Source organism: Aegilops tauschii, chromosome 2 (assembly GCF_002575655.3).
Source record: "Aegilops tauschii subsp. strangulata cultivar AL8/78 chromosome 2, Aet v6.0, whole genome shotgun sequence".
Classification (NCBI taxonomy): Eukaryota; Viridiplantae; Streptophyta; class Magnoliopsida; order Poales; family Poaceae; genus Aegilops; species Aegilops tauschii.
This window is the reverse complement of record NC_053036.3, coordinates 2,636,905-2,660,083: the sequence shown is the minus strand read 5'-3', so window position 1 is coordinate 2,660,083 and position 23,179 is coordinate 2,636,905. Positions and strand designations below refer to the sequence as shown.

Sequence of the window (23,179 nt, the reverse complement as noted above, 5' to 3'; positions counted from 1 at the left end):
ATTAGGTCCTTTTTCTACTAGTGGCCCTAGCTGGCCCTCTCTCTCTCTCTCTCTCTCTCTACTAAAGCCCATGTGGCCCATTAGTTCTCCCGGGGGGTTCTGGTAACCCCTCCGGCACTCTGGTTTTAAACGAAACCACCCGGAACACTTGTGGTGTCCGAATATAGTCATCCAATATATCAATCTTTATGTCTCGACCATTTCGAGACTCCTCGTCATGTCCGTGATCACATCCAGGACTCTGAACTATCTTCGGTACATCAAAACACATAAACTCATAATACCGATCGTCACCGAACGTTAAGCATGCGGACCCTACGGGTTCGAGAACTATGTAGACATGACTGAGACACGTCTCTGGTCAATAACCAATAGCGAACCTGGATGTTCATATTGGCTCCCACATATTCTATGAAGATCTTTATCGGTCGAACCGCATAACAACATACGTTGTTCCCTTTGTCATCGGTATGTTACTTGCCCGATATTCGATCGTCGGTATCTCAATACCTAGTTCAATCTCGTTACCGGCATCTCTCTTTAATCGTTCCGTAATGCGTCATCCCACAACTAACTCATAAGTCACATTTCTTGCAAGGCTTATAGTGATGTGCATTACCGAGAGGGCCCAGAGATACCTCTCCGACAATCGGAGTGACAAATCCTAATCTCGATCTATGCCAACTCAACAAGTACCATCGGAGACACCTGTAGAGCACTGTTATAATCACGCAGTTACGTTGTGACGTTTGGTAGCACACAAAGTGTTCCTCCAGTATTCGGGAGTTGCATAATCTCATAGTCATAGGAACATGTATAAGTCATGAAGAAAGCAATAGCAATATACTAAGCGATCAAGTGCTAAGCTAACGGAATGGGTCAAGTCAATCACATCATTCTCTAATGATGTGATCCCGTTAATCAAATGACAACTCATGTCTATGGCTAGGAAACATAACCATCTTTGATTCAACAAGCTAGTTAAGTAGAGGCATACTAGTGACACTCTGTTTGTCTATGTATTCACAGATGTACTAAGTTTCCGGTTAATACAATTCTAGCATGAATAATAAACATTAATCATGATATAAGGAAATATAAATAACAACTTTATTATTGTCTCTAGGGCATATTTCCTTTTGTCTCCCACTTGCACTAGAGTCAAAAATCTTGATTACACAGTAATGATTCTAACACCCATGGAGTCTTGGTGCTGATCATGTTTTGCTCGTGAGAGAGGCTTAGTCAATGGGTCTGCAACATTCAGATCCGTATGTATCTTGGAAATCTCTATGTCTCCCTCCTTGACTTGATCGTGGATGGAATTGAAGCGTCTCTTGATGTGCTTGGTTCTTTTGTGAAATCTGGATTCCTTTGCCAAGGCAATTGCACCAGTATTGTGACAAAAGATTTTTATTGGACCCGATGCACTATGTATGACACCTAGATCGGATATGAACTCCTTCATTTGCTGCTTCCGAAGCCGCTATGTACTCCGCTTCACACGTAGATCCAGCCACAACACTTTGCTTAGAACTGCTCCAACTGACAGCTCCACCGTTCAATATAAACACGTATCCGGTTTGTGACTTAGAGTCATCCGGATCTGTGTCAAAGCTTGCATCGACGTAACCATTTACGACGAGCTCTTTGTCACCTCCATAAACGAGATACATATCCTTAGTACTTTTCAGGTATTTCAGGATGTTCTTGACCGCTGTCCACTAATCCACTCCTGGATTACTTTGGTACCTCCCTGCTAAACTGATAGCAAGGCACACATCAGGTCTGGTACACAACATTGCATACATGATAGAGCCTATGGCTGAAGCATAGGGAACAACTTTCATTTTCTCTCTATCTTCTGCAGTGGTCGGGCATTGAGTCTTACTCAACTTCACACCTTGTAATACAGGCAAGAACCCTTTGTTTGCTTGATCCATTTTGAACTTTTTCAAAACTTTATCAAGGTATGTGCTTTGTGAAAGTCCAATTAAGCGTCTTGATCTATCTCTATAGATCTTGATGCCTAATATATAAGCAGCTGCACCGAGGTCTTTCATTGAAAAACTCTTGTTCAAGTATCCTTTTATGCTATCCAGAAATTTTATATCATTTCCAATCAGCAATATGTCATCCACATATAATATTAGAAATGCTACAGAGCTCGCACTCACTTTCTTGTAAATACAGGCTTCTCCAAAAGTCTATATAAAACCATATGCTTTGATCACATTATCAAAGCGTTTATTCCAACTCCGAGATGCTTGCACCAGTCCATAAATGGGTCGCTGGAGCTTGCACACTTTGTTAGCATCCTTTGGATAGATAAAACCTTCAGGTTGCATTATATACAATTCTTCTTCCAGAAATCCATTCAGGAACGCAGTCTTTACATCCATTTGCCAAATTTCATAATCATAAAATGCAGCAATTGCTAACATGATTCGGACGGACTTAAGCATCGCTACGGGTGAGAAGGTCTCATCGTAGTCAACTCCTTGAACTTGTCGAAAACCTTTCGCAACAAGTCGAGCTTTGTAGACAGTAACATTACCGTTAGCGTCAGTCTTCTTCTTGAAGATTCATTTATTCTCAATGGCTTGCCGATCAATGGGCAAGTCAACCAAAGTCCACACTTTCTGCTCATACATGGATCCCATCTCAGATTTCATGGCCTCAAGCCATTTTGCAGAATCTGGGCTCATCATCACTTCCTCATAGTTTGTAGGTTCGTCATGGTCAAGTAACATGACCTCCATAACAGGATTACCGTACCACTCTGGTGCAGATCTTTCTTTGGTTGACCTACAAGGTTCGGTAGTAACTTGATGTGAAGTTACATGATCATCATCATTATCTTCCTCACTAATTGGTGTAGGAGACACAGGAACAGATTTCTGTGATGAACTATTTTCCAATAAGGGAGCAGGTACAGTTACCTCATCATAGATCGCACCATATCTAGTAAAGTACGATTACGACGTTCGGACACACCATTACGCTGTAGTGTTCCGGGTGGCGTGAGTTGCGAAACTATTCCGCATTGTTTCAAATGAAGACCAAACTCGTAACTCAAATATTCTCCTCCACGATCAGATCGTAGAAACTATATTTTCTTGTTACGATGATTTTCCACTTCACTCTGAAATTCTTTGAACTTTTCAAATGTTTCAGACTTATGTTTGATCAAGTAGATATACCCATATATGCTCAAATCATCTGTGAAGGCGAGAAAATACCGATACTCGCCGCGAACCTCAACATTCATCGGACCACATACATCAGTATGTATGATTTCCAACAAATCTGTTGCTCGCTCCATTGTTCCGGAGAATGGAGTTTTAGTCATCTTGCCCATGAGGCATGGTTCGCAAGTACCAAGTGATTCATAATCAATTGATTCCAAAAGTCCATCAGAATGGAGTTTCTTCATGCGCTTTACACCAATATGACCTAAACGACAGTGCCCCAAATATGTTGCAATATCATTATCAACTCTGCATCTTTTGGCCTCAATATTATGAATATGTGTGTCACTACTATCGAGATTCAACAAGAATAGACCACTCTTCAAGGGTGCATGACCATAAAAGATATACTCATATAAATAGAACAACCATTATTCTCTGATTTAAATGAATAACCGTCTCGCATCAAACAAGATCCAGATGTAATGTTCATGCTTACCGCTGGCACCAAATAACAATTATTCAGGTCTAAAATTAATCCTGAAGGTAGATGTAGAGGTAGCATGCCGACCGCGATCACATCGACTTTGGAACCATTTCCCACGCGCATCGTCACCTCGTCCTTAGCCAATCTTCGCTTAATCCGTAGTCCCTGTTTCGAGTTGCAAATATTAGCAACAGAACCAGTATCAAATACCCAGGTGCTACTGCGAGCATTAGTAAGGTACACATCAATAACATGTATATCATATATACCTTTGTTCAGCTTGCCATCCTTCTTATCCGCCAAATACTTGGGGTAGTTCCGCTTCAAGTGACCAGTCCCTTTGCAGTAGAAGCACTCAGTCTCAGGCTTAGGTCCAGACTTGAGCTTCTTCACTTGAGTAGCAACTTGCTTGCTGTTCTTCTTGAAGTTCCCCTTCTTCCCTTTACCCTTTTTCTTGAAACTGGTGGTCTTGTTGACCATCAACACTTGATGCTCCTTCTTGATTTCTACCTCCGCAGCCTTTAGCATTGCGAACAGCTCAGGAATTGTGTTATCCATCCCTTGCATGTTATAGTTCATCACGAAGCTCTTGTAGCTTGGTGGCAGTGATTGAAGAATTTTGTTAATGACACTATCATCAGGAAGATTAACTCCCAGTTGAATCAAGTGATTGTTATACCCAGACATTTTGAGTATATGCTCACTGACAGAACTATTCTCCTCCATCTTGCAGCTGTAGAACTTATTGGAGACTTCATATCTCTCAATCCGGGCATTTGTTTGAAATATTAACTTCAACTCCTAGAACATCTCATATGCTCCATGACGTTCAAAACATCGTTGAAGTCTCGGTTCTAAGCCGTAAAGCATGGCACACTGAACTATCGAGTAGTCATCAGCTTTGCTCTGCGAGACGTTCATAACATCTGGTGTTGCTCCTGCAGCGGGTTTGGCACCTAGCGGTGCTTCCAGGACGTAATTTTTCTGTGCAGCAATGAGGATAATCCTCAAGTTACAGACCCAGTCTGTGTAGTTGCTACCATCAGCTTTCAACTAAGCTTTCTTCTCTAGGAACGCATTAAAATGCAACGGAACAACAGCAGGGGCCATCTATGTCCAACAACATAGACATGCAAAATACTATCAGGTAATAAGTTCATGATAAATTAAAGTTCAATTAATCAAATTACTTAAGAACTCCCACTTAGATAGACATCCCTCTAATCATCTAAGTGATCACGTGATCCAAATCAACTAAACCATGTCCGATCATCACGTGAGATGGAGTAGTTTGCAATGATGAACATCACTATGTTGATCATATCTACTATATCACTAGTAGAAAAGGGGGCTTTTGTCCCGGTTGGCAAGGGCCTTTAGTCCCGGTTTTTGAACCGGGACTAAAGGGTCGTTACTAATGCCTCCCCCCTTTAGTCCCGGTTCTTACACGAACCGGGACTAAAGGCCGTCCACGTGGACGCAGCCTGGAGCTCCACCTTTAGTCCCGGTTGGTGTTACCAACCCAACCGGGACTAAAGGAAATTTTATGATTTTTTTTTGAAAATTTTTTTTTCGAATTTTTTTTAATTTTTTTTTGATTTTCAAATTTCTGAATTATTTTAACCTCTAATCTCTAATCACCACCCCTCATCACTGCTCAATTTATCCTCTAATCTCTAATCACCCCTCATCATTCCAAATCATCTAACTTCCCGGACGATCACCCATCCTCTCACTACTCCAGCCTGAGCACGCTTAACTTCCGGGTTCTATTCTCCCTTGTTTCCAAGTCTGCACTTGTTGTTTTCCTGACAATAGTAAGATGTCAATTCTATTAACCCTCAGGAATTTAGCTTGAGCATGAAAAGACACATTTCACTGTTTGAGTTTGAAACTATTGTTTTGAAAAACAATAATTATTTAGTAACACTAATATTTCTGAAATAATTAGTTTGACCATTGTTTGACCACAGTTTGACCATTGTTTGACCACAGTTTGACCATTGTTTGACCACAGTTTGACCAGATTTGACCAAAATTCAAAAAAACTGAAATAATTATTTAGGAACACTAATATTCTAGAATAATTAGTTTGACCATTGTTTGACCACAGTTTGACCACAATTTGAAATTTCTTTGAATTTTTTTGCCTCTCCAGATCTTAAAAGCCCCGTATCTTTTTTTCTGTTAGGTTTTTGAGGATTCTAAAAATGTTTAACGAGGTTCCCCCGGTTAAATTCGGATGTTACTTTTCGAGTAGATGATTTTTCATATAAAAAACTTTTTCATCCGATTTCGTATGCAAAAGTTATGCCCATTTTAAGAAATTCCAGAGAGATTTTGCAAATAAAGTCGAAATTCATATATGTTAACTTTCCCAACAACTAGACCACATATCACATGGGAAACTTATTTTATTTTATTTTTTTGACATTTTCATCATTTTCTTTTGTTTTTTCTAAAACTGAAAAGGTGATCCACGCGGGGGGGGGGGGGGGGGTAGAGTTTGAAAATGAGACCTTTAGTACCGGTTCGTGCCATGAACCGGTACTAATGCCTCAAAGCCCATTAGTACCGGTTGGTGGCACCAACCGGGACTAAAGGTCTAACCTTTAGTCCCGGTTGGTGCCACCAACCGGTACTAATGGGCATCGCACCCTTTAGTCCCGGTTCGTGGCACGAACCGGGACTAAAGGGCCCAGGTGAACCGGGACTAATGCTTTAGCCGCACGAACCAGGACCAATGCTCACATTAGTCCCGGTTCGTGACTGAACTGGGACTAATGTGAAAACTGCCCTGTGACGAAAGCCATGTTTTGTACTAGTGTATGATTCACGCTCGACCTTTCGGTCTCAGTGTTCCGAGGCCATATCTGCATATGCTAGGCTCGTCAAGTTTAACCCGAGTATTCTGCGTGAGCAAAACTGGCTTGCACCCGTTGTATGTGAATGTAGAGCTTATCACACCCGATCATCACGTGGTGTCTCGGCACGACGAACTTTCGCAACGGTGCATACTCAGGGAGAACACTTATACCTTGAAATTTAGTGAGAGATCATCTTATAATGCTACCGTCGAACTAAGCAAAATAAGATGCATAAAGGATAAACATCACATGCAATCATTATAAGTGATATGATATGGCCATCATCATCTTGTGCCTTTGATCTCCATCTCCAAACCATCGTCACCGGCGCGGCACCTTGATCTCCATCATAGCATCGTTGTCGTCTCACCAACTATTGGTTCTACGACTATCGCTACCGCTTAGTGATAAAGTAAAGCAATTACATGGCGATTGCATTTCATACAATAAAGCGACAACCATATGGCTCCTGCGAGTTGCCGATAACTTTGTAACAAAACATGATCATCTCATACAATAAAATTTAGCATCATGTCTTGACCATATCACATCACAACAAGCCCTGCAAAAACAAGTTAGACATCCTCTACTTTGTTGTTGCAAGTTTTACGTGGCTGCTACGGGCTGAGCAAGAACCGTTCTTACCTACGCATCAAAACCACAACGATTTTTCATCAAGTATGTGTTGTTTTAACCTTCAACAAGGACCGGGCGTAGCCACACTCGATTCAACTAAAGTTGGAGAAACTGTCACCCGCCAGCCACCTGTGTGCGAAGCACGTCGGTAGAACCAGTCTCGCGTAAGCGTACGCGTAATGTCGGTGGGGGCCGCTTCATCCAACAATACCGCCGAATCAAAGTATGAAATGTTGGTAAGCAGTATGACTATTATCGCCCACAACTCACTTGTGTTCTACTCGTGCATATAACATCTACGCATAAACCTGGCTCGGATGCCACTAATGGGGAACGTAGTAATTTCAAAAAAATTCCTACGCACACGCAAGATCATGGTGATGCATAGCAACGAGAGGGGAGAGTGTTTTCTACGTACCCTCATCGACCGTAAGCGGAAGCGTTATGACAACGTGGTTGATGTAGTCGTACGTCTTCACGATAGACCGATCCTAGTTTGACCAGTCAGCGGGTCTGTTGACCTGCTGATGTCATGTTGACACTCTGCTGACGTCATAATTCCTTTTCTGTTAATATTAATAATTCCAGAAAATACTTTAATCTTTAAAAATTCATAGAAAATAAACCGTATCTCGGATGGAAATGTTTTCTACATGAAAGTTGCTCAGAAAAATCCAACGAATCCGAATACGCGGTCCGTTCATCTGTCACATGCCCCTAGCATGCTGAACTTGGAACTTCCCCATCTTTTCCTTTGTCTGGAATCAACCTAACGTCGGGAATTCATCCTCGGATGTTTATCCCCTTCGTCTGCAACATGTAGTACTACGTTAGGTCGACCCTAGTTATAGCAACCCCTCGGTATTTGATACTGGTTCAGTTGCTAAAGAGTAGTAACTCGAAACAGGAGTTACAGAATAAATAGAGACTAGTAAAAAGGCAAGGTGACGATGTGTGTTGGAAGTAGTTCCAAGATTGATATGATCATCATCGCACACCCTATACTTTCGGGATTAGTGTTGAAACTAAATAAGTGTTATTTGGTGTTTGCGTTGAGCATGAATATGATTTGATCATGTTTATTGCAATACGGTTATTCATTTAAGTTAGAGAACAATTGTTGTTCTGTTTACATGAATAAAAACCTTCTATGGTCATACACACCAACGAAAATGGTTTGTTGGATCTCGATCGTAGTGATACACATATTCATAATATTGAAGCCAAAAGATACAAAGTTAATAATGATAGTGCAACTTATTTGTGGCACTGCCGTTTAGGTCATATTGGTGTAAAGCGCATGAAGAAACTCCATACTGATGGGATTTTGGAATCACTTGATTATGAATCACTTGATGCTTGCGAACCGTGCCCCATGGGCAAGATGACTAAAATGCCGTTCTCCGGAACTATGGAGAGAGCAACAGATTTGTTGGAAATCATACATACAGATGTATGTGGTCCGATGAATATTGAGGCTCGTAGCAGGTATCATTATTTTCTGACCTTCACAGATGATTTGAGCAGATATGGGTATATCTACTTAATGAAACAGAAGTCTAACACATTTGAAAAGTTCATATAATTTCAGAGTGAAGCGGAAAATCATCATAACAAGAAAATAAAGTTTCTACGATCTGATCGTGGAAAAGAGTATTTTAGTTACGAGTTTGGCCTTGAGTTAAAACAATGTGAAATAGTTTCACTACTCACGCCACCTGGAACACCACAGCATAATGGTGTGTCTGAACGTCATAAACGTACTTTATTGGATATAGTGCAATCTATGATGTCTCTTACCAATTTACCACTATCGTTTTGGGGTTATGCATTAGAGACAGCTACATTCACGTTAAATAGGGCACCATCGAAATCCGATGAGACGACGCCTTATGAACTGTGGTTTGGCAAGAAACCAAAGTTGTCGTTTCTTAAAGTTTGGGGTTGCGATGCTTATGTGAAAAAGTTTCATCCTGATAAGTTCAAACCCAAATCGGAGAAATGTGTCTTCATAGGATACCCAAAGGAGACAGTTGGGTACACACTACTGGAATCAGCTATTTTGCCGTCTGCCACGGCGGACGGCAAAGGCACGAACGGCGGACGGCAAAGGCCTTTGCCGTCAGCCGCGGACGGCAACAGGCTCCGGCAAAGTAGGCTACGGTAAACAGCTACATTGCCGTCTGCTTCATGGCGGCTGCCGTCAAAGGCCCTTTGCCGTCCGCCGCGGACGGCAAAGAGGGCGGACGACAATAATTGTGCCTTCAGTACGTTAAGTGGCTAACGGCAGGCCTTTGCCGTCCGCCGCGGACGGTAAACTTTCTAGTGCCTTTGCCGTCTGCCATATGATGTCATCTACACGTCACTACATGGCAGGCCTTTGCCGTCCGCCGCTGACGGCAAACTCTTTTACTCTTTGCCGTCTGCCACTGTAGGCAAATTGACCAAATGGGTCAGCTCCCAGGAAGCACAACTGGATGCCACGTGGCCTCTTTGCCGTCCGCTGCAGACGGCAAAGAGCCCATTGCCGTCGGTGGCAGATGGCAAAGAGCCTGCATATTGGCTCTTTTTTCTGTTTTTTATTAAATCCAACAATTTTCATCACAAATATATATGACATATATAGATATATTTCACATCAAACATATAAGATATATATGATATATATGACAACAATTTTCACAGCAAACATATAAGATATCCATCCAACATGCAGAGTTCCATCATACATAGTTCCATCACATATGTTCCATCCAACTACCAAGTTCCATCATACATAGCATAGTTCATCCAACTACCAAGATACATGCATAGTTCAACGATACAAAAGAAACAGAGAAAGGGATAAGGAGCACTCCATCTATGCAAGCTTTCGTCAAGTGAATGAAATCTGCAAAATGAAAAATAAGAAAGTTAGAAATAGGTGACTAGAACAAGAAGAGTATGTCATTTATGGGCTAACTTACGTGAAATGGATCATATATGAGCTAACTAGGTTGAAATGGGTCGTTTATGAGCTAACTAAGGTCAAATGGATCGTTTTTGAGGTAACTAAGGTGAAATGGATCGTTTTTTAGCTCACTTAGGTCAAATGGATCATTTATGAGCTAACTTAGTTGAAATGGATCATTTTTAGCTAACTTTGTTAAAATGGATCATTTATGAGCTAATTTAGTTGAAATGGATCTTTTTGAGCTAACTTTGTTGAAATGGATCATTTATGAGCTAATTTAGTTGAAATGGATCTTATTTAGCTAACTTAGGTGAAATGGATCATTTAAGAGCTAATTTAGGTGAAATGGATCGTTTTTTAGCTCACTTAGGTCAAATGGATCATTTATGAGCTAAATTAGTTGAAATGGATCGTTTATGAGATAACCTAGGTAAGATGGGTCATTTTGGAGTTAACCTAGGTGAAATGGGCCATTTTAAAGCTAACGTAGGTAAAATGGATCATTTAGGAGCTAATCTAGGTAAAATGGGTCATTTTTGAGCTAACTTGGATGAACTGCATCATTTATAAGCTAACCTAGGTAAAATGGGTCATTTTGGAGGAAAAGAAGCTAACTCTAGGTCATTATGGTAAGCATATTGGAGGAAATAAAGCTAAGTCTAGGTCTTTATGCATTTGTTAAGCAAAACACTAGAGAAACTTACCGTGATCCGGGAGGTGTAGGAGCGGGGTGGCTAGTGCCGCTACCTGGAGTAGGATCGTGCGATGTGTTTCTGGAGTTAAGCTGCACCAAAGATCATTTTCAATGTCTCGTTAGCATTATGACACTCAAATGTTAAGAGTAGCAAGTAATGTCCATTCAAATTAAACTCACCGTGCTCCCAGGAGCAATCACTGGCATCGGCGGAGCGGGCTGACCGGACTTCTCGCACACAGACTGCACATTTGGTTTTCACAACAGAGTCATACTAGTTAGTAATGAGACTCAAATGTTAAGACTAGCAAGTAATCTGCAGAAGAAACTTACCACAAGGAGCTCGTACATGGCCCTTGCCTGCATGTCATTCCGTGCCCTCTCCTCCTCCATCATCTTTCTCGTCCTCTCCTCCATCTCCCGCTGCCTCTCCGCCGCCTCCGCCAGAAGTTTCTCCGTTCTATCTCTCTCAGTCTGTATAGCAGCCTGCAACACCACTCACATGACCATTTGTAATCATTGATGGAAGCGCACACAATGTAATGGAGAAAGATAACTGAGTACGTATCACTAACCTTGATGGCGAGTTGCACTGGCCGTTCACGAGGCCTTATCTCAGGAGCGGAGCTCGACTGGCGCGCCTTGATCTCCGGGAGAGTGCTAGGACAACGGATAAGTCCATCTCCAATGGCTATGGAGCCATGGGACCTCCCGCCACCAGATATCATCACCAGCTCTGGATCAATGGGACCCTGCCTCGGGTTAAAGTCCTCCCCTTTCCTCGCCTTCCCCTCATCTCTATATCTCATGAGCTTGTTGTGGGAGGAGATGTTGGTGAAGTTGTTTGCATCATCGAGGTCAGACTGAGAGAAAGCCTTGACTTTCTTGAAAGAGGCAGTGTGGGCCATGGCATACAGGTCGTACACCTCTGGCACCTTATCCGCCTTATTGTGGCGTGCCTGAAAGAGAGAAACAATGAAAATTAGTAATTAAAGGGCTCAAGCTAGCATGATGAATGAATTGCATGAATCATGAAGCAAACCACATACCCAGTTGGGCCCGAAGTGATATAAGTTGGAGCTGCGTTGATGGTGTGGCACACCTTCCATTTGGGCACGTTTGTCCTTGGCCTCGTTGTGGAGGGCTAGCCATTCTTTTGAGCACCACTCATCGACCAACACCTCCCAACAATCCATCCGATCCGCACACCATCTCGGAGGCGCCTAAGTTAGCAAATAGAAACTTGAGCGCTACGTCTAAGAATTACTAAATGAAGGAACTTAAGTAGAAGGCCTTAAGAATTACCTTCATGTACTGCTCCTTACTCAGGAACTTATCGCGGCACGCCGGCTTGGTCTTCTTGATACCACGCAAGGCGTAGTAGTCTCGAACAGCCTGCACCTGAGCCTCGTGCCGTAAGTTCTGGAGTAGGCGCTTGCAGACGTTCTCGATAACATGTGCCGCGTCCTCCTCGTATCCCTCCTCACACCTGTAGAATGTCTGCAATCAAATGAGACAATATTGATTAGTACAATTAATAACTAGCTAGTTGAAGATTTTGAAATGTGTAAAGGAGAAATTACCCAGAACTTTCTGATCACCATGTCTGCCCTCGTGTCGCACACGACACCGTCGATAATCTCATCTGGCGGGGCCGGGGCAGCCACGTAGTGCTCCCAGCTCAATCCAAGCTCTGGAAGCCTACCCTCACCAGGCAACGTGACAAACCCCGGGAAGTTTTGCCGGCAAAGAACTCCAAGGACGGAGTTGGGCCGGTGGACACTATGATGGTGGTCCCAACCCCTGCAGCATGACAAGGCCAACGCATTAGTTATTTGAAGAAACGTGAATGCACAAGGTACAAAAATATTAAATGCACTTACGTACCTCTCCCCATCAGGGAAAATCAACCACCTCTGCTCGCGGGTCGCCGGCACGGACGGGAGCCGTGTAGCACCACGCTGGTAGACGGTGCCACCCTCCTCCTCAAGATCAGTCGGCTCCCCGCCATCATCAGCATGGCCACTCGGCTCCTCGGGCTGATCCGGCCAGGTACCCCATCCGGACGTGTGCTCCTCCGGGGTCTCGTGGGCCGAACTCTCGTGGGCCGAAGGCCAGTCGACCCGAGGCTCGTGGGCCCAAGACCCGTGGACCGGAGGCTCGTGGACCGGAGTCCGTGTAGCCTCCTCCTCGGACGAGTCCACCCTAGCAGTCACGTGCTCGGGTGAAACAGCTGGGGGTAGCGGTGAGGAAGGCGCCGTAGCAGTCACCCTACCTCCTCTCCCGCGACCACGTGCCCCACCTCCTCTCTTCCTACCTCGTCCCCTGCTGGGCACCGCGGTCGACGAAGAAGGGCCCGGCGGTGTGGACATACTGTCCAGCAACGCTCGGCGGAGAGGTGCGTCTGGAATCGAAGACCTCAGACCACGCGCCGACGAAGAAGGGGCCTTGGGGCGCTCCCGACCAGCGCCCACCATCTTTCAACACCTGCCATGACAAACAGTAAACGAAATTAGTACAACATAAAAAAAAAGACCGACATGAATAATAATATGTGTATCACTTAAGTGTATCATCATCAAGTACAACATTAAAAAAATTTAATACCTGACACTACTAATAATCTCGATCAGTATCATCAATAAATGCATAATCATCATCATCACTATAATCAATGACGGGCTCATAGGGTTCAGTGGCATCCACATGTGGAAGGCCACCTTGACGTAATCGGTCAAGCAATGACAGGTCATCCGCAGCAGTAACCTCTTCTTGTTCCGGCTCTTCTCGTTCCTCCTCTAGGGTGATGTCGGATTCACTGTCGCTGTCTACTTCAATGTTTTGGGGTGAAGTATAGTGGTTCTTGAAACGCTTTTTGGAAAGACGTGTCTCTTGTAAGAATTCTCCTTCATATGTGTCTGGGTTAATGTGAGGTTCATAATCCTCTTCCTTTGGGGGAGATAGTCTAGCACGTGGCGGCACTTCATAAACGACATCCCAACCTTTCAGATTTGGATTAGTTTGGCAGGCCCACGGTAGATAGAATACTTGGGTCGCCTGTTGATCCGTAATATAGACATCAGGAACATCTAAATGGGTGCTTTGGTTGATTTCAACTAGCCCTATATGTTCATGAGTCCTTCTAGTCTCCTTCGGCTGAAACCAATAATATTTGAAGACTACGACATTCGGTGGGTTTTCACCATAGAATAGAAGTTCATAAATTGCTTCAACTCTCCCATAATACTCGGTACCTGCTTCGCCGATAGCAGATACACAACAATTTGTAGACTTTCGGTCGGCCATAGATAGCTCTTTGCCATAGGTACGAAAGCGATACCCGTTGATGTCGTACTTGTCAAATGAACGGACCTTATAGTCAAAACCATTAGCGACTTGTCTCAATTCGGCGTCCATAGACTCTGAATTAGCCTACAAGTTTAATATGAAAGGATTGTTGCATTATGCACAAATTAGCGAATGAAACCGGGATAGCCGCCTACAAATTAGCCTACAAGTCTAATAGAAATTACCGTTTGTTTGAACCAAGAGATGAAACCGGGATAGCTCATACTCTTCGACAGAATCCTTTTGGATCACCGCTCCATACGAGAATAAGGCGACGTATCGACTGTATGAATCAAGGTTATAAATATGCAAAAGCATGCATATTTATAACTATGACGCTTTCGAACGGGAGACACATATTGGTTACGCATACTGATGATTCAAGACACATATATAGCTAGTTATCAAGTTTCATCGGAATAGATCAAATAATTAATGGGGGAGGAGGACATGTCATTTGTGCTCACCCACGAACGAAGGGGCAGAGCTCGGCAAACGCACGGCGAGGTCGTCGAACACCAAACCTCGCAGCGATGAAACAACTGCACATTTAAAACTACCCGATCAACACAATTATATATGATGTTTTTCATAACAAAATCGAAAGATATATGACCTAACTAATAATTCACAAATATATGACCCCGTCGGCTTCTGGAAGGCCAAAGAACACCTTTTCGGGAGGTGTCGGGGGTCGGGGTGTCGTGTCGGTCTCGGGGTGCCGTGTCGGGGTCGGGGTCGGGGTCTCGGGGTCGGGGTGTCGAGTCGGGGTGCCGGGTCGGGGTCGGGGTGCCGTGTCGGTGTCGGGGTCGAGGTGTCGGGTCAGGCTTGGGGTCGGGGTGTCGGGGTCGGGGTCGGGGTCGGGGTCTCGGGGTCGGGGTGTCGGGTCGTGGTCGGGGTGCCGTGTCGGTGTCGGGGTCGGGGTGTCGGGTCAGGCTCGGGGTCGGGGTCTCGGGTCGGGGTGTCGGGTCGGGGTGCCGGGTCGGGGTGTCGGGTCGGGGTGTCGGGTCGGGGTGCCGGGTCGGGGTCGGGGTGCCGTGTCGGTGTCGGGGTAAGGGTGGGTGTGGTGTCAGGGTGTCGGTGTCGGGGTGTCGTGTCGGTGTCGGGGTCGGGGTCTCGGGGTCGGGGTGTCGGGTCGGGGTGCCGGGTCGGGGTCGGGGTGCCGTGTCGGTGTCGGGGTCGGGGTGTCGGGTCAGGCTCGGGGTCGGGGTGTCGGGGTCGGGGTCGGGGTCGGGGTGCCGGGTCGGGGTCGGGGTGCCGTGTCGGTGTCGGGGTCGGGGTGTCGGGTCAGGCTCGGGGTGTCGGGGTCGGGGTCTAGGGGTCGGGGTGTCGTGTCGGGGTGCCGGGTCGGGGTCGGGGTGCCGGGTCGGGGTCGGGGTGCCGTGTCGGGTCGGGTTTTTTTCCTCTTTTTTCCTTTTCTTCTTCTTCCTATTCTTCCTTTTCTTCCTCTTCTTCTTTTTTCTTCTCCTCCTCCTCTTCTTCTTCTTCCTTTCCTTTTTCCTCTTCTTCTTCTCCTCCTCTCCTCTTTTTTCTTCTTCTTCTTCCTCTTCTTCTTTTTTCTTCTCCTCCTCCTCTTCTTCTTCTTCCTTTCCTTTTTCCTCTTCTTCTTCTTCTCCTCCTCTCCTCTTTTTTCTTCTTCTTCTTCCTCTTCTTCTTTTTTCTTCTCCTCCTCCTCTTCTTCTTCTTCCTTTCCTTTTTCCTCTTCTTCTTCTCCTCCTCTCCTCTTTCTTCTTCTTCTTCTTCTTTCTCTTCTTCTTTTTTCTTCTCCTCCTCCTCTACTTCTTCTTCCTTTCCTTTTTACTCTTCTTCTTCTTCTTCTTCTCCTCCTCTCCTCTTTTTTCTTCTTCTTCTTCCTCTTCTTCTTTTTTCTTCTCCTCCTCCTCTTCTTCTTCTTCCTTTCCTTTTTCCTCTTCTTCTTCTCCTCCTCTCCTCTTTTTCTCTTCTTCTTCTTCTTTCCTCAAACTAAACTAAACCTAAAACTAAACCTAAAACTAAAACTAAACTAAAACTAAACCTAAAACTACAACTAAAACTAAATCTAAACTAAAACTAAAACTAAAAAGAAAAAAAACAGAAAAAAGGGGGGCTCACCTGGGGCAGGGCCGGTGGAGGAGGCCGGTGGAGGAGGGGGCGGGGCGATGGAGGAGGCGGCCTGGGGCGCCGGGGGGCCGGGTCGGGGGGGGCGACGGGGCGGTGGGGCCCCGGGGCGTCGGGGAGCCGGGGCGGTGGGGCGGCGGGGGCGACGGGGCGGCGGGGGCGACGGGGCGGCGGGGGCGACGGGTGGTGGGGCGACGGCGGGCGACGGGCGGCGGGGGCAACGGGCGGTGGGGCAGCGGGGCCCCGGGGCAGCGGCGAGTGGTGGGGGCGGCGGCGCGCGGCGGGCGGTGGCGGGGTGGGAGGAGAGAACGGCGAGGAGAAACTGAGTAACGGGCGGGGGGGTACGGGCCGTTAGGTAGTGCCCTCTTTGCCGTCCGCCTCTCTTTGCCGTCCGCCTTTTTGCCTCTTTGCCGGCAAAGAGGTGGGCCGTTAAGTTTTTCCCAAACGGGCGGGGGGTGGGGCCACCTCACTCTTTGCCGTCTGCCAGCGGACGGCAAAGATTCTTTGCCTCTGCTGGCAGACGGCAAAGAGCTCGCAGATGGCAAAGAGCTTCTTTGCCGTCTGCCGTTTCTTTGCCGTCTGCTTTTGAGTAGCTGATGGCAAAGAGCTTCTTTGCCGTCAGCTAGCAGACGGCAAAGAGCTGGCAGATGGCAAATTAGCTGATTCCAGTAGTGACACCTTCTATCACATATCCGAAGGCAAGACATTCATTGCTTAGTATGGATCCTTTCTAGAGAAGGAGTTTCTCTCGAAAGAAGTGAGTGGGAGGAAAGTAGAACTTGATGAGGTAACTGTACCTGCTCCCTTATTGGAAAGTAGTTCATCTCAGAAATCTGTTCCTGTGACTTCTACACCAATTAGTGAGGAAGTTAATGATGATGATCATGTAACTTCAGATCAAGTTACTACCAAACCTCGTAGGTAAACCAGAGTAAGATCCGCACCAGAGTGGTACGGTAATCCTGTTCTGGAGGTTATGTTACTAGACCATGACGAACCTACGAACTATGAAGAAGCGATGGTGAGCCCAGATTCCGCAAAATGGCTTGAGGCCATGAAATCTGAGATGAGATCCATGTATGAGAACAAAGTGTGGACTTTAGTTGACTTGCCCGATGATCGGCAAGCAATTGAGAATAAATGGATTGTCAAGAGAAAGACGGATGCTGATAGTAGTGTTACTATCTACAAAGCTAGAATTGTCGCAAAAAGGTTTTTCGACAAGTTCAAGGTGTTGACTACGATGAGAGTTTCTCACTCGTATCTATGCTTAAGTCTGTCTGAATCATGTTAGCAATTGCCGCATTTTATGAAATATGACAAATGGATAAACAAAACTGCATTCCTTAATGGATTTATTAAAGAAGAGTTGTATATGATGCAACCAGAAGGTTTTTTCAATCCTAAAGGTTCTAACAAAATATGCAAGCTCCAGTGATCCATCTATGGACTGGTGCAAGCATCTCGGAGTTGGAATATACACTTTGATAAGTTGATCAAAGGATATAGTGTTATACAGACTTGCGGTGAAGCCTGTATTTACAAGAAAGTGAGTGGGAGCACTACAACATTTCTGATAAGTATATGTGAATGACATATTGTTGATCGGAAATAATGTAGAATTATTCTGCAAAGCATAAAGGAGTGTTTGAAAGGAGTTTTTCAAAGAAAGACCTCGGTGAAGCTGCTTACATATTGAGCATCAAGATCTATAAAGATAGATCAAGACGCTTGATAAGTGTTTTCAATGAGTACATACCTTAACAAGATTTTGAAGTAGTTCAAAATAGAACAGTCAAAGAAAAGAGTTTCTTGCCTCTGTTACATGGTGTGAAATTGAGTAAGACTCAAAGCCCGACCACGGCAGAAGATAGAAAGAGAATGAAAGTCATTCCCTATGCCTTGGCCATAGGTTCTATAAAGTATGCCATGCTGTGTACCAGATCTATTGTATACCCTACACTGATTTTTGCAAGGGAGTACAATAGTGATCTAGGAGTAGATCACTGGACAGCGGTCAAAATTATCCTTAGTGGAATAAGGAAATGTTTCTCGATTATGAAAGTGACAAAAGGTTCGTCGTAAAGGGTTACGTCGATACAAGTTTTGACACTAAATCTAGATGACTCTAAGTCTCGGTCTAGATACATATTGAAAGAGGGAGCAATTAGCTAGAGTAGCTCCGTGCAGAGCATTGTAGACATAGAAATTTGCAAAATACTTACGGATCTGAATGTGACAGACCCGTTGACTAAAATTATCTCACAATCAAAACATGATCACACCTTAGTACTCTTTGGGTGTTAATCACATAGCAATGTGAACTAGATTATTTACTCTAGTAAACCCTTTGAGTGTTGGTCACATAGAGATGTGAACTATGGGTGTTAATCACATGGTGATGTGAATTATTGATGTTAAAATCACATGGCGATGTGAACTAGATTATTGACTCTAGTGCAAGTGGGAGACTGAAGGAAATATGCCCTAAAGGCAATAATAAAGTTATTATTTATTTCCTTATATCATGATAAATGTTTATTATTCATGCTAGAATTGTATTAGCTGGAAACATAATACATGTGTGAATACATAGACAAACAGAGTGTCACTAGTATGCCTCTACTTGACTAGCTCGTTAATCAAAGATGGTTATGTTTCCTAGCCATAGACATAAGTTGTCATTTGATTAACGAGATCACCTCATTAGGAGAATGCGTGATTGACTTGACCCATTCCGTTAGCTTAGCACTCGATCGTTTGCTATGTTGCTATTGCTTTCTTCATGACTTATACATGTTCCTATGACTATGAGATTATGCAACTCCCGTTTACCGGAGGAACACTTTGTGTGCTACCAAACATCACAACGTAAATGGGTGATTATAAAGGTGCTCTACAGGTGTCTCCAAAGGTACTTGTTGGGTTGGCGTATTTCGAGATTAGGATTTGTCACTCCAATTGTCGGAGAGGTATCTCTGGGCCCACTCGGTAATGCACATCACTATAAGCCTTGCAAGCATTGTGACTAATGAGTTAGTTGCGGGATGATGTGTTACGCAACGAGTAAAGAGACTTGCCGGTAACGAGATTGAACTAGGTATCAAGATACTGACGATCAAATCTCGGGCAAGTAACATACCGGTGACAAAGGGAACAACGTATGTTGTTATGCGGTCTGACCGATAAAGATCTTCGTAGAATATGTGGGAGCCAATATGGGCATCCAGGTCCCGCTATTAATTATTGACCGGAGACGTGTCTCGGTCATGTCTACATAGTTCTCGAACCCGTAGGGTCCGCACGCTTAACGTTACGATGACAGTTTTATTGAGTTTTGATGTACCGAAGGAGTTCGGAGTCCCAGATGAGATCGAAATGGCCGAGACGTAAAGATCGATATATTGGACGACTATATTCGGACTTCAGAAAGGTTCCGAGTGATTCGGCTATTTTTCGGAGTACCGGAGAGTTACGGGAATACGTATTGGGCCTTATTGGGCCATACGGGAAAGAAGAAAAAGGGCCTCAAGGGTGGCCGCACCCCTCCCCTTGGTCTGGTCCGAATTGGACTAGGGAAGGGGGTGCCCCCTTCCTTCCTTCTCTTTTTCCCTTCCTCTTTTCCTATTCCATATGGGAGGTGGAATCCTACTAGGAATAGGGAGTCCTAGTAGGACTCCACACTTGGTGCGCCTCCTCCTAGGGTCGGCCTCCTCCTCCCTTGCTCCTTTATATACGGGGGCAGGGGGGCACCCCAGAGACACAACAATTGATCCTTGAGATCTTTTAGCCGTGTGCGGTGCCCCCCTCCACCATATTACACCTCGATAATACCGTTGCGGAGCTTAGGCGAAGCCCTGCGTCGGTGGAACATCATCATCGTCACCACGCCGTCGTGCTGACGAAACTCTCCCTCAACACTCGGCTGGATCGGAGTTCGAGGGACGTCATCGAGCTGAACGTGTGTAGAACTCAGAGGTGCCGTGCGTTCGGTACTTGATCGGTCGGATCGTGAAGACGTACGACTACATCAACCGCGTTGTGATAACGCTTCCGCTTTCGGTCTACGAGGGTACGTGGACAACACTCTCCCCTCTCGTTGCTATGCATCACCATGATTTTGCGTGTGCGTAGGAATTTTTTTGAAATTACTACGTTCCCCAACATTCTCTCGGTGCCAATATTTAGCCACCTCATTAACTTCCAACAAGAAGACGGCATCATGACTCGGAAGAAGGCCACCTCCATGATCGTGTCCATGGCAACCGCGGCATCCATGGGCGGCATGTCCCAGGACAGGAGACCAGGGTCCACGCCAAAGAGAGGTATAGTAGCCATGTCAAACATAAACCTGGACATTAGTTCTTGCACGTTGAATGGGGTGCCGGTGCTGGCCATGTGCGTAAACAACGGGAGGAGGCTGTTCTCCACCTTGTCGCGGCAGCCAGCCTCCATCCTAGCAACCAACCACGGGCTGCTGAGTACGCTCTTGATTTTCGTGCGCTGCCGACGAGCTGGCTCACCGTCGATGGTAAAGATGCTGCCGCTCATGATGTCGAAGATTGCAGCAAACTCTGCGCCCTTGGGGAAGTTGGTGTAGTTCGTCGTGAAGATGTGCCGGACGTTGGCAGGATCGCGTGTGACGAACAACCGCATCCCGGTCCCGGGTGGGCCGTGCGCTCTGAAACTGTGGCCTGATCGAGCGAGGACTAGGGTGAAATAATCATGCAAGTTATGGAGGTTGGCCACCAAGGAAGGGAGCATGTGCAGTATTGGCCAGTTTGTTGGGAGCACTGCTGGGTTATTTGATCTACAACTAGCCCTCGAGTACAAGTAGTACAGGGGGAGAACAAGCAGCACTAGTAGTGTGTAGATGGGCAGCTCTTGCGAGAACAGAATTGGCATTGTTATCGGTAGTGTGGGATATGCTTAGACGTATCCTTCAATACAGATGCTTGGCTATGCATGGCTTCATATATAGAGAGAAGTTCCCTCCAAGTCTGATGGTACTGTACTAAACTAGCAGCGAGCAATGCCCACGTGTAAGTTTTTCCTCCATTGGTGCTACTAGTTAGTATCCTCCATTGGTGCTACTATTGTCCTTTTGCTTGACCAAATAATTATTATACAGATTTCAGTCATTATTAAAGACAGAAAATCAGGGAGACAAATCACACACGGAGACTTCTCGTCATTGTTTTCTTTTTCACAGATTTTTGGAACTGCCGGATTCACATAGTATCAAAGCATCATGAACATGTCACTTGGTTAGCATAGAATGATGAACTACTGCCGGATTTTTGCCATAATTTATTTTCCTGATTTTTGACACAGCCAGACCAACATAGTCTTCATCATTGTTTTCTTTTTTGCAGATTTTTGGCATTTCCGGCTTCACACAGTATCAAAACATCATGATCGTATCAGGTGGTTAGCATAAAATGAGGAGTACCACTAGTTCCTGATACTTTTGCCTTGATGTTCATATTACTCCCACCAAGCTGTCCCATACGCGTTGGTTGCGATCATTGTTAGTGCCCATTTGATAAGGAGAAGGGCAGGTGGACAGGGATTTTTGGCTGGCAGGTGCCCAGGTCCAGGGAGAAAAGGAAATGAGCTTGGCTGTACCACCACAATTCTTGTACATGTTGTTATACCTGCAAATTGCAGGCCCACTCAGTTATGGTAACGGGGATGAAAAAAGACAGGCTGCCATGATGCACAATCCTCGTCAATACATCGCCTACCTTCGTGGACGAGCTGGTGCTGATCGCTGCCATGAAGAAGCTGGAAGACATGGTGGTGTTCGCCGTCAGCGAGCTCAGCAGCCTGGTGTACCTGCACGCAGCGCGGTGCAAGTGGCTGAGGCTTTACCCGTCCGTGCCCTTCTAGCACAAGGCGGCAATAGCCGGCGACACGCTCCCAAGGGGTCACGAGTTGAAGGCCGGCGACAAGATACTCCTCTACTGCTACTCCATGGGGAGGATGGAGGGCGTGTGGGGCAAGGACTGCATGGAGTTCAGGCCGGAGAGGTGGGTAACCGACGATGGGAAGCTGAGGTACGAGCCGTCCTACAAATTCATCGCCTTCAACGCCGGTCCTAGGACCTGCCTCGGCAAGGAGGTGGCCTTCACGCAGATGAAGGCCATCGCCGCAGCCGTGCTATGGAACTTCGCCGTTGAGGCCGTACCGGGGCACAGCGTGGAGCCGAAGTTGTCCGTTATACTCCACATGAAGAACGGGTTCGCTGTGACTGTCAAGAGGAGGAATGTCGCGTGTGTGCATGCTATCTAGAAAATACTGCTTGTGTGTGCACATGCGTGGATGGTGTTGTTGCTTGTCCATTAGCTTTGCTTTTTCATTTTTCTTTTAATTTTTTGGCTGTGTGCATCTTTGATGTCTTGATATGGTCTTGATACTATATCATTGTAAATGGGTGTAACTGAGTCATATTAATTGGTTTTACTTTGTCTATGTCATTTTGTTTAAAGCGTTACTCTGTTTAACTAGATTTTGTCTGAATATGTTCCGATAAATTTTTTCACATCTTAAAGTTATCAACCCACAATAACTGAAGTTCTCATTGTGTTGTTAAAAAAATTACGAATACAGCTACCTTGTCGAGCTCACCAAAAGAAGAAAAAGACCGTCGGCCCCCATCAAGGACGTACGCTCCCTGATTGGTCGCAAGATGTAGACATCTAACCATTCAAATGTGATTTAATGTTTAACAACCTCCAGTGTTGTCACTATGACCTAAGCATGCTAATTAGTAGCAACGATCCATGGATGCCCGCTTCAGGTGCGTGCATTTTTGACAAAGGGTGGATTTTGTTAACTTAGCACATCTACAGCCGGGCGCCCCAAACCAGCCTCATACGTCTGGACAGGTCGTCCGGTCACGAA

At 45.3% G+C, this 23,179-nt stretch overlaps 1 protein-coding gene and 1 pseudogene across 1 annotated transcript; one reads left to right on the top strand and one right to left on the bottom strand.

The window, feature by feature from the left end:
- Window positions 1-20,068: 20,068 nt before the first annotated feature.
- Window positions 20,069-22,002, bottom strand: LOC123496970 (noroxomaritidine synthase 1-like). The gene has a single exon (XM_045232407.2). It carries the CDS (start codon window positions 21,176-21,178, stop codon window positions 20,246-20,248), a length of 933 nt encoding a protein of 310 aa, XP_045088342.2. The 5' UTR covers window positions 21,179-22,002; the 3' UTR covers window positions 20,069-20,245.
- On the top strand, window positions 21,995-22,745 carry LOC141041888 (noroxomaritidine synthase 2-like; annotated as a pseudogene).
- The last annotated feature ends 434 nt before the right edge of the window (window positions 22,746-23,179 follow it).